Source organism: Argopecten irradians, chromosome 1 (genome assembly GCF_041381155.1).
Source record: "Argopecten irradians isolate NY chromosome 1, Ai_NY, whole genome shotgun sequence".
Classification (NCBI taxonomy): domain Eukaryota; kingdom Metazoa; phylum Mollusca; class Bivalvia; order Pectinida; family Pectinidae; genus Argopecten; species Argopecten irradians.
The window spans coordinates 26,135,913-26,148,960 of NC_091134.1; the positions used below are offsets into that span (position 1 = coordinate 26,135,913).

At 33.5% G+C, this 13,048-nt stretch overlaps 1 protein-coding gene across 6 annotated transcripts in view; it reads left to right on the forward strand.

Moving 5' to 3' along the window:
* Positions 1-13,048, forward strand: part of LOC138322093 (uncharacterized) — a 32,701-nt gene that overhangs the window by 13,280 nt on the left and 6,373 nt on the right. For 2 of the 6 annotated variants that reach the window (XM_069266169.1, XM_069266174.1), the window contains exons 1-13: positions 4,226-4,292; positions 4,669-4,751; positions 5,073-5,100; positions 5,508-5,642; positions 7,235-7,295; positions 8,045-8,121; positions 8,423-8,584; positions 8,912-9,046; positions 9,252-9,410; positions 9,679-9,816; positions 10,820-10,856; positions 11,509-11,591; positions 12,206-12,268. In XM_069266169.1, coding sequence (XP_069122270.1) covers positions 4,692-4,751; positions 5,073-5,100; positions 5,508-5,642; positions 7,235-7,295; positions 8,045-8,121; positions 8,423-8,584; positions 8,912-9,046; positions 9,252-9,410; positions 9,679-9,816; positions 10,820-10,856; positions 11,509-11,591; positions 12,206-12,268 — 1,138 coding nt within the window. In that variant the 5' untranslated portion in view covers positions 4,226-4,292; positions 4,669-4,691. The other 4 variants (XM_069266150.1, XM_069266155.1, XM_069266162.1 and 1 more) reach the window with 4 other exon arrangements.

Consider the following 13,048-nt stretch of genomic DNA (forward strand, 5'->3'; position numbering starts at 1 on the left):
ACAACTTTAAACTATACCCAATATTATTATTTTTTGTAACCTATTTTGCATAGACTCTTCTTATGATCCGAGTACAGAATTAGCTTTGTTTATTGAATTTGGATGTGAGTTCGGAAGTCCAAATTAGTGTCCACAGTGACTCCTAAATCTTTCTCGTTGGTGATTTTCCTCCAGAACCACGTCCCCCAGTTTGGTTTGCAAGTCGATAGACCATACAACTTTAAACTATACTCAATATTATTATTTTTTTGTAACCTATTTTGCATGATCGGTCAGAAAATTACCGAGCAAGATCGGTCAATTTTAAAACTGATAGCTAATCTAGATTAGAGACAAATATTCAAAACAGTTAATAAGACTATGATCTTGAGGAAGAAATGTGAAATATGTCGGTATTTTTACAAAATCCACTCAATACTTATGTCGCAAAGATCAATTACAATTTGCAATTCGGATAAAATAAACGTACAATTGTACGCTATATCCTACGGCCGGGCAGGATCGGTCTGTCGTATGGGTCAACATGACAGCAGTATAATTTTGACGGCAAATAACACAAGTAAATGATTTTATCTGACGTTTTTGTTGATTCTATTGTTTAAATAAAAAATTGTAATGCTCCATTGGGTTTATCAAGGAGGTTCAATACTTAAATAAATCATGCTCTACTTTAAATTAGATTGAATAAGTGATATATGTATGAACTGAAAAGGGAAAAATTATCAATGTACATTGCGCTAGCTTAGATTTAAGTGTTAAATGATCCAAAACGACGATTAACAGGATCGGACAGAAACAGAGTAGTAATGGTTTTACCGATGATGCAAAATATTGTATGAAGACCTTAATAATTACCTCTATTACACGTTATTTTATACAGTCAATATCGGTATGTATGGACGACGGCGAGAGGTTTAATGCACTGCACCAGGTAAAAGTAACGTGGCTTGAATAAAAGAGATAAATTTAAAGTATACAAATTTGCGCAGAAACGGACTTTGTTTCGCCAGAATCATTTATTTGAACTATATTTGCTGCGTTAATATATTAATAATAATAAACATCATTAAAATGTCTTTTACTCAATAGGTTCCATTATAGTTAAGCAGGACAGTGAGAGATGTAATTTGTTTCTTTTATAGGCAAGATAGGACTTTATTTCGGCTGGATCGGACTCTAAAAAGGCAGGATCGGACTCTTAAAAGGCAGGATCGGACTCTTAAAAGGCAGGATCGGATTTTAAAAAGGCAGGATAGGACTCAAGGCAGGATCGGACTTTAAAATGGCAGGATCGGACTCTAAAAAGGCAGGATCAGTCTCTAAAAAGGCAGGATCAGGCTCTAAAAAGGCAGGATCGGACTCTAAAAAAGGCAGGATCGGACTCTAAAAAGGTAGGATCTGACCCTAAAAAGACAGGATCGGACTTAACATCGGCAAGATCGGACTATAAAAAGGCAGGATAGGATCCTGGAAAGGCAGGATAGGCCTTTAATAAAACAGGATCGGACTTTAAAAATGCAGGATAGGACTTTAAAAAGGCAGGATCGGACCCTTAAAAGGCAGGATTGGACTTTAAAAAAGGTAGACTCGGACATTATTTCGGCAGGATCGGACTCTGAAAAGGCAGGATCATACAATATTTCGGCAGGATCGGACTCTAAAAAGGCATGATAGGACTCTAATAAGGCAGGATCTGACTCTAAAAAGGCAGGATCGGACTTTAAAAAGGCAAGATCGGACCCTTAAAAGGCAGGATCGGCCTTTAAAAAGATAGACTCGGACATTATTTCGGCAGGATCGGACTTCAAAAGGCAGGATCGAACTTTATAAAGGCAGGATCGGCCTCTAAAAAGGCAGGATCGGACTCTAAAAAGGCAAGATCGGACTCTAAAAAGGTAGGATCTGACCCTAAAAAGACAGAATCGGACTTTATATCGGCAAGATCGGACCCTTAAAAGGCAGGATCAGAAAATATTTCGGCAGGATTGGACTCTAAAAAGGCATGATAGGACTCTAATAAGGCAGGATCTGACTCTAAAAAGGCAGGATCGGACTTTAAAAAGTCAGGATCTGACCCTTAAAAGGCAGGATCGGACTTTCAAAAGGTAGACTCGGACATTATTTCGGCAGGATCGGACTTCAAAAGGCAGGACCGAACTCTGAAAAGGCAGGATCAGACATTATTTCGGCAGGATCGGACGCTAAAAAGACAGGATCGAACATTTTTTCGGCAGGATTGGACACTTATAAGGGAGGATCGGACTTTATTTCAACAGGATCGGACTTTAAAAAGGTGGAATTGGCCTTTAAAAAGGCAGGATCGGATTTAAAACGGCAGGATCGGACTTTAAAAAGGCAGGATCAAACATTATTTCATTCTACAGAAATGTCTCACTTTGCGTTATAGGATGTTGACGAAATATATCTTAATATGTAAATGTTTTATCTGGGTTATTTTTTTACTCAAATTGTACTTAAAGTATTAAAAGTTGGAATGCACACGAATATCAATGACATGAAATTAATTTCATAATAATTTTGAAAATTTAAAAATGAAAAAATATGAAATTAGGCATGTCACAAGCCATTTTCTTAATTTTCATCATTATCTTTCTTTCTTGCCATTTAAGAGAAAAAATAATCATTACCATGCATGGTTTCATAGATGCAGAATGAATAAAAGTACTGCTTTAATGTAGACATTTTACCAATTTGTTTTGTTGTTGAAAATATGGCTTTTAAAATGCTTGTGCCAACTTTTATTGTCACTGCTGTTACTGTTGTGCTTTTGTATGGGCTAAACAGATTTTCTGTTATCTGACTAATTTCAAACAATGCATTACATTACGTTATTCATTACTGAAGTTGAAAGAAGTTAAAACTTTAATGGAAGTCTTAAATACAACAAGAAATTGAAAAAATGGGTGCGTAAAAATGGATGTGTACATTTTGAAAAATGTATACCGTTACAAGTGTTCTGTAAAAACTAAAGATGTTGAGACTAAAAAATATATACATTGCCTGGATTGCATTAACACGCTTCAAATAGACGTACGTGTCTGTATAATCAAAGATTCTTTACAGTCTTGAATTTCTGAAACACCTCATAAAATGTCCCTTCTGTGACGGTCTTTTTTGTTATATCTTCCATTTTATCAGGAGGGACAACAGAAGGGAGAAATACATGCAGTTCACACTTGTACTTCTGGTAAATTAATTGACAATATGCTTAAAATATATAATAGTCCTCTTATGTTTCTAATTTCACAACCTTATGATGAACTGGTAAGTGGTTTTATTCAAAAAGATTATTTTACCTTGTGTGACAAGAGGGACACATCTATCATGTAATAGAACTGACACAGCTAGGGAAGATATGCATTTAGTACTAAAGTCTAAGTACTTTTGTTCAACCGTTTAGAGTTCAGCATTGCTTTTTCATTTTTTACGTTCTAACAGCCATTTTAAGAGACAGCAAAATAACAGGAGTGACATCTAACTCAGATAGTATACAGGTGTAACATCTGCTACAAAAATGTCAATTATGTCACAATTTCATGTAATTGTCACTCCACTCCTGTTCTAGCATAGTCAAATGATTTTAAAACAAAATCATTATTTGTTACAGGATGAACATGCTCAAACTGATTTAATAAGAAAATGTTGCCATGGCAACCAAATGCATTTTTTCAAGTGAACTGACTTGACATATCGGTCTTTCGTGTTTTTTTCAGTAATGTGTTTCTGCTTTCCTCAATGCATGGACATATTAATCTAGTGTTTTGATTTTAATGTAGACTAATAACGTTTGAACACATTCTGTCTGGAAAAACCACGAATGTATTAAAGATTTAAGTCACGACAACAGTTTTGTGGTATAAGAAAGGAGCACATGTATGACTGATAATTTATAAGAATTTCATTAGTAACATGTAAGATCATATAGATAATGTACGCACTACTATTTTGCCTGGTAGGACTGACATCATCTCTATACAGTTAGCTTAGCCCTTCCTTGGATGTATGTTTAAACATATACGCCTAATCCATATTATTTAAAGTTTATACAAAATGTATATAGTGTATATCATACATTATAGTGTCGTAAACACAATGCTAAAAACTTGTTTAAGAATGTTCGACATCGTAAGCTTGAGGGTCATGTATACTAGTTCCGCCTAGTTCTAAATATAGATATACACTCCCTTCTTATTGTTGCTATATTCATATAAGGGTATTCCCTACCTCAAGTACATTTACCAACTAACACGATCACCGGACTCCATGATAAGGTTTGTGAATCTCTATACCATTTCAATGGCGTGTTACTAATTGCGTGGTTAGGCCTTGTTCATGCGAATTGTCACATACATTATTCACGATTTAAGACTAACTCAACCTATATTGTAAGTCAAGTTTACATTGTACGTGTACTTGCATTAGGTTTCATTTGTTCATCAGTATTCAATTTGATATGCAATTTACTTAACCTATGAGTTATTATATAAACTCCGTGTTAATAACAAGTTTGCAGCGTCAGTTTTAGTCACAGGGACTTGACACGAAAATTTTTAACCAGTATACTATTGGTTAAACATTTTAATGCCAGGTCCCTGTGGTTTTAGTGTATGGATATCATTACCAGATTTTTATTTTAACCTCTTTTAGTGAAATCGCGAGAGCAAGAAGAAATGGACCAGATACAGTCATTACGTTATTTGCTTTTACTATCACTACTCTTTGTTCAGGATGTAAGTATATCCTTGTTTGATTTTGTGGAATTAATCACTGATCAAAAGTTGTAATTTGTTAAATTCAATGCCTATTTCACCTGCCTGTAATTCGAAATCAGCATGATTAAATCTAAAAATTCAGCTTTGATAACACGTACTGGTAAACGTTTTAAGCATGGCTTTGACGTTTGATAGGCGTTTTATACGTCTTCGATGTTATATTAGATATATACATGGCTTTGACGTTTTATGGGTGTATTTATGGGTAATTACAAACAAAACTTTATTTTTTATCATGCAGGCATACAACTTTATAAATTAACATTTATCCTGTTGCAGGTTACAAATTTTTCCTGTGATTTTGCTGGTAGGTAGTTATTCTGGAGTTTGAATCGTAATTGTCAAGTAGTTTGTATACATATACATTTAAACTTTTATTACCATGATACCAATAAGATAAGAATGTTTTTTGCTATGAAGTGTCTTCGGCTTGATTTCATGTGTTTAAAACACAATGGAAAGTTGTCAAATAATGAAATACAGAATGTTGTGGTTATTTTAGAATATTTTAGGTTTCCAGCAACACTCTAGGAGTTTAAATTGATTTATTGTTTTGATATTTTGATATGTTAATGAAAAATAGTATAATATTTACCTTTTTCATCCATAAGGTATCCACTTCCAGAGTTTATAGTGGATTTTGTTTTATTGGATCATGTTTTTTTTTTAAATATAAATGGACACTTTACATAACGTTGATGGTTATTTCAATAGATGAAACAATTCCTGTGAAACAACCCGACGGAAGGACGGTGTGTGTTTGTGACAGGTCTAGAGGATATATTGGGGGAGCTGAGTACGCATGCTCATATATAGCCTGTCCGGTTGACATGATTCCGGACGACTATGGTAAGTTAATACTGTTGTCGTTTGTGTGTTAATTAATAGAAGTTTGGCGTTCTGTATAGTTCTTGTGCTTGCATTAATTAACAGAAGTTTGGCATAAAATAAATAACATATACTATTATCATGCAGACATGCCTCTCCATTTTGTTAAAAGTATAAGGGGGTATTTTATATGTTTATGGTATATATTACTGACAAAACTTCAAACACATGTGGTTGAATTTATTGTAATGATTGTGTTGTAAGAAAAAGATTATAACGTGACGCTACCCAAATTGGTACATAATAGATAAGATAAGATATGAAGATAATTGGTACAATTTTCTAACATGTGCTTGAATCCTGATTTTTCTTTAAACATTCTACAAATATATGCATTCAGTTTTAATTTTATGATTTGTTTACTTACTAGCAGTGCATATATTTATCAATAGAGAGCTTTCAAGCATGCCCGGTCCAGCATTGTGTTTTAAGTTTTAAGCTAGCTTCTAGATGTCAAAATCTAAAAAAAAACAGCACATAGCTGGGCGAGTTTTTGTAAATGTGGAAAAATAGTAGTTTGCTAATGATTAACCTACTAACGAGATTGTTAATTTCGTGTAAGTAAAATATAGAGGTAGTAAATTATCTTAATTACTTTTTGGTTTTGTTTTGCATGAATATATCGTTCTAGTGTAACGTCGACCGCCTACGTGTTAGCGACGACGAGACGTATAAGTTCTTTTTGGGATGAAATGTGGTGCGATAAACTACTTGACACAATCGATAAAGTTCACATTACACAGTTAAAAGTTCACACTGCTCCATGATTGTACATTCACACTTGGCCAAATCCTTTCACACCATTTTCACATAAGTATTTACGAGTCCATCCTCACAAAGTAACGGCTCTTCCACTGACTTCTAAAACTACATGAAAAACTCTGATATGTATAGCGCGCACCTCATTTTATACCGCTTCAATAACAATTAATATTCATTAACTCCCAAATTATTCTACTGACCAATCCAAACCTTAAACGTATGCACGTGCTCATGATAGATCAGCATCATGCCTAATATGGACCAAGGCTTTGTCCGCAATGCGACATTGACCGAAATTGTCCATATACGTCTCTACCTAAAATCCACTACCTGTGAACAACTGACTTTCAGTGTATTGGCAAACTATAGGGTTTAAATGGCAGAGCGCTAACAATATACGCACTACAACTAAAGGGAAGCAACTCGAGTAGAATTAACCCGCATCGTACCAATATATATATTATCTCTACCAAACATATAACCATTCTAATAAAACAATCTGTATCTCCAAAATCACTACACTAGATTAAAGAAATACCATACCGTATAATGACAAGAACAGATTTATGAAAGTCTTATTCATTTGTATTCATCTATTCAACTCTCTTTTTAAAACGTTGTCTATGTAGGTCTAAAGTGAATATTATATATTTTTTATACACGTTACCTTATTGACGCAAGTGAGTGAAAATGCTTCAACTGTGCAATTATATTACATAATATAACATTAATATAACATATATACATGTATATACTTATCGACAGTGCACAATATATTCATTGGTTTACAGCAATATGTCACTGTAAAGAAGAATTCTACCTCAAACACAGTCAATGTACAGCAAAAACAGTGTAAGTATTAAAGAGACAAAATTAATGTAAATATATTAATTAGACAAAGTTAACGTAAGAATTAATTGACGTAATGTTGGAGTTATCTCTCTTGAGATTATTGTTTCTTGGCATGTATTGGTTGTCATCTACCTGTATCACAATCGAAAAGGCTAAATAAGATGAATCCTTTTAAAGGCCCATTACCTTTCCGGAACAAAATATAAAGGTTTCTTAAAAAACATTAATAACATCAGAAAATACATACCGATGACCTAAAATAAGGTTACGACACCAAACATATGCAAGATTTCCTGCGTAATATATGAAAACAGTGGAGAGTCAATTCGCTGTTTTGCCGTCTGGCGCAGTGATAATCAACTACCGCGCGGTATTTAGGACGACGGCGGGAAGCATAATACGACCCGCGTTATGAAAATAAATATTTCATTTATTTTAATCAAATTGTTCAGAAGGTGATGATAAATGTAGTATTAACGGTAAGTTAATAATTTTTAAGACTACAAAATTATTGATCTTGTTTTACATTCCCATTTTAAAAATTAAAAGCCGTTTCGGAAAAGTAGTGGGCCTTTAAATAGTAGTTATTAGTGACGGATATTGAATAGCCCTTACAATTCACATGATACAATTGGTGTCGCTTTACATAAACGATATAGCTGCCATCGTTCTGGGACTGCTAGTTAACCATCATATTTCGTCACTAGTCAGCCAACTCATCAGTTACGAATTTTTTCTCCTTCGCTTAGATGTAACCTAGATGACATAATTGTTCACAATGGAAGTGCTTTCGATGACCGAAAATGTCTTCAAAAAGACACACAAGGTAGGTTATTTATGCTTTGAAATATTACTCCAAATTTCAATGTTCAAAGATAATTACATATAATTTTTATCTAATAGATTGAAATAATTTATAGTATTTGTAACATAATGGATACTATTAATGGGTCCCTTTGTCTATCTTTTAAACAGAAAATATCGGACGTTTTGAATATTCTATGTTACCAATATTTTTTTTGTTTGACATAAATATTTAAAAGCAATACTTATATGACCATTTTTACTGTTAATAGCTCTGAAAGAGTAGAAACCTGTGTGATTATAATTTACCCAATTATTTCCAGTTAGTATACGAGCACCTCCTCTAGTGATGATTGAGGATATCCAACCTACCTCATTCCTTATCAAGACTTTTCGGAGTCAAAACGAGACTGGCCAGTACAATGTAACCTTGACTGTGGATACTCTAACAGGGGAATACCATCGTGTTGTTACAGAAAATTTAGGTCAGTAGTTTTCTGTAATTCATTAACAAACATCGTTGAACCCGATAACACAAATTGACATATCTTCTTCTGGGATAATGACAAACCTTCAAGATGAAGTTTAAATGTCATAATCCTTATATATATACATATATATTCATAATAAATTTGAAGAAAAATCCTTACGGACGAAATCTATAAGAAATAAGAACAATAACGACTCACGACTGACTTACAAATCAGTCGTTTTTATTTCATATATATTCATATATATATATATATATATACTTGTTCAGCATTTTATATGCATTATGTTCCCCATTCCAGTTATATTTATTTATTCTGTAGGCGAGGCTATAATGAGTGTCAGTATCCATGTTACAACACTCGAGGCCAACACGAGTTACCGGTTGTCAGTTACAACTTCCAATGCCGTTAGCACTAGTTATCCTGCCATAATTTTACTGCAGACACAAGAGCCAGGTAACGCAATATTGATTTCTAATCTGTTGTAAGAGCAAACAAAAACAAAATGAATTCATGCATTTCTTTTTTGGAAAATCAAATGAGATTCTTTTAATTTTGACTCGTGGAGAATGATAAGATTAGGAGCAGGATAAAAGTCATCATTGTATGCTTCATCGATTAGTGTTTATTGTTATGATTGTCATATTTTTCTTTTCAAAAGTTCCCGCTCGAGCGGCCCCTGCTGTGACCATAATGGATATAAACCAAACAACATGTACACTAGAGGTTACGCCAGACAGTGCCATGGATTCGGGGAACATCTCTCTGAGGTTTAGGAATCTTACCGATGATAAAGAAGGATCTCTGAAGACAGAAATTGGTATTGCCCTTGTATTATGTAACAATTGACGTAGCTAATATCTTGTATGAAAAATTATATTAAGTAAATAATCTAGTGAAACAAACAGGGAAGAGACAATAATGTTAAAAAGAGAAACTAAAACACCACAAACAGAAGAAAGGTAAAAGGAAATCCAATATAAATGTCCTAATTTACATATACGAAATAAATCCGCATTATCTGAAGTGAAGCATATAATTTCCATTCTCGTATTGAATATCAATATAACATTATTTTCTTACTGTAGACAAAGGCAAGGAAACGACTGTACTCAGCGTCAAAGGCCTTGTAGCCAACACCACATATCAGTTCACAGTACGAACTGGCGACATCGCAGGACTGAGCGACGCCAGGCAAGTCATGGTACACACAAAGGCAGATAACGGTAAGTTCACCTGTAAATAATTTATTTCCATTGTAAAGTTCATTTTTATAGGTTATGGTCTTGGGAGTTATTTTTCCATGAAACGAAAGTAATATAAAGTTATACATACAGAGACCGCAGAACCAAATGATTTCGTTATATACGATATATTAACGTTTGCCACTGTCCAGGTTAAATGGAGTTTGCAAGTCTGGTCACCTGTCACTAATTTTGAAGAATGGCATCTCGCATACCTGTAAATAAAAAGAAATTAAGATCTACCACTTTGCTAAACTTTTATGTGGGGATGCCATCTTATGTTGAATTCCGCACCAAAAATTGACCAAAATATTCACGAAATTCCAATATTGATTACTTCCCCTGTCAGACACTCACTTGACAGAATTTTAAAATTTCTTTATACATTTTACATCTACACGTATTGCCCAACCCACACATTAAACATTTGAAACTGATGCGCCCTGAATACCCAATCAGCAGGCTCCGAAACATTCACATCTCTATGAAATCTTGGGTCCAAAATGGGATTTCCAGGAAGTATTCCATTATTCTCAATATGTTTTGGGTTTCTGAAGTCATAGACAAAAATCGGACGGACATTCGTTTTCAAAGATGCTTGTTTCGCGTCATTTGGGAATGTCATTTCATTTTTGTGTATGAATTAATGCACCCAAAAGATATTGAGAATAAAACAACAACACTGAACACACCATGGATAATTTTACTATATTTAAGGGATGTATTCGTTATGATGAAGGCATTTTTTCGCACACAGACTAACTAAATACAATTTAATGTATCCTCCTCATTTTTAATGCAGTCCTAACATCTTAGTTGTAACGCTAATGCTACGATAAAAAACGTATGCATTTGTTTTATTAACTGTTGGGCTATGTCCTCAGTGTAATGGAAATGCTTATTGTTATCATTGATGAATGCAGTACATTTGACTTATTTTGGGTCATTTTTGCTTGTCATAAGTAACCCTAAGCTTTTATTTTAGATATGGTTAAGCAACCTCCAGCGAACACAGATAATTTGTAAGTCTTTCATGTGATGAATTTCATTTTGCTGTAATATATTAATGAAATGGAAGTATTAAATTGCTTTGCGTGGTACTTCTCCATCGCCAGAAAGAGCTTTAGACACATACATAATAAGAGTTCATTATCATGTTCCAATATAATTGTGAATTGAATCTTAGATTGGTGTTTGCACGAGTAAACTTAAACCTTTGAGAAGGGTTACTAAATATTGCCCTAAATAAACGCATATTCAGATACTTTTTAAATTATTATTACAACTGACAACGTCAATGACCGGATGTGTCGTAAAATAGCAGCAGTGGTAGCCATTTTGTCTGATTGAATCCTGACATAATTTCAATGTTTATATATTTCGTATTTCCTCCTCATCGCAGACAATGAAAATCTCTATATGTACATGTCATATGACACTAATAACAGTAACTGAATATCAGGTCATTCATATGATCTTTAATTCCAATTCGTTTCTGATCAAAAACTGTTTTCTTTCTGACAATAAACAATTTCAACAAAGTTATTACAATATAAGAGGAAATAATAATGGACAGACGAAAAATAGATTCTTTATAAAATGTGTAAAGACTATCGACAATTTTGGTCGAAAAGAGAATAATAACACTTAACATTATATATCAATCCATTTCAGATTCATCAAAGTTATCCCACCCATTGTGTCTGTTTTTATAGTCCTTCTTATTGCTGCATATCTTATAAAAAGGAGATTCAGTGGTAAGTTAAACAGGAACGGGTTTGTTTATTAACCTTTATTTACAAATCACGTTTTGTGCCTATGTGACAGGTAAAAATTTTCGAATCAATTCCATGATACTATCCAATCGAACATACTTTAATCAATGAAATCTGTCCATTCCATTCAATATACAAAAGAAGAATGGACTTACTTTTTATTTGGGGGGAAAACCGTTAAAGTGAACAGTCGAGCAAGGATGGCTAAAGTCGGTAAAAATGGTGTGAATCTATCCAGTATAATCCTTATGAAATAGAAATAGAATATCTCTCGTCAAAATCTGTCTACGTACGAAGAAATTAATTTTAAGTATAGGAATCCTAAAACGTCCTCCCGGCTGACTAAATCGGTGGTTACATTTCCACGCAGCCTCGCTTTCAATGCTTCAACTTTTATTTATTTCAATGGTCAGAACTGGGAAATGTAAGCAGAACTAGACCATCGTATTAATATGTGAGAACTTTTGGAAGGCCAATGAACGCATTTAGACTGGTTTTCTTTGCCCGACTTTTTACTTTAAATATATAAAATAATTGTTTGATAAGCCTAATATCTGCACAAGTCCGTGGAATAAGAATTGTTTTTTTCATGACAGACAAGCCGAGTGAAGAAATAAATGTAGTGGAAGAAGGAAAACCAGAGGTTGATGCAGAGGAAGGTGTGTAGTCAACTTTCTCTCTCGACTTTTTAGCAAAAACCAAAAACAAAACAAAATCATCTAAAACATAGGATAACTTATTACGAAAACGTCACACGTAACGATATTACTTATTTTGTTACTGTGTTTGTGTTAATACCTGATTGGTTCTGAATGGCCATGCACACCATGACAAACTAATTGTGGTCTCTAAGGTTTGGAAAGGTGAAAAGTAATACTGAAGTGAACTAGATAATCTATTTCAATTCATTTAAATAATTTATCTATATGTTTGATAAAATGTCGGTAGCAATCTTATGATTGGATCACATTCGAATGTATTACCATCGTTTCAACATTAATCTTTTGTTTTGTGAACCTTCATATCATATTTTTTATTTCTTTTTTTTTATTTTAGAGGCTGCCAAGGTTGATGCCTTAGGGTCAGCCTTCAAAAATATAAACAAATGTCCCCACACAGGAGGGCTCTATCACTTAAATACATGTAATATATGACTAATCACATTCATTCCAAAAAACCAAAAAACAAAAACAAAAATCACTTTCACTCAACCTTTCATCGTCTTTCAAAAATTAATCTTTTATTTGATAGATAAATAAATTGAAATTAAAAGAACTGTGCAGAAAAAACCAAATCAGCTTATAAATGTTTCATTATTAATCAAAGAGTTTTTGTAATTTTCAAAATCTAATTGCCTCGATTCTCAAAGGTGCCATATGGAAAAGACCTCTATTGCTTGCAGATTTGTTCATAATCGAATTTTAAGAATTTTTTGAAAA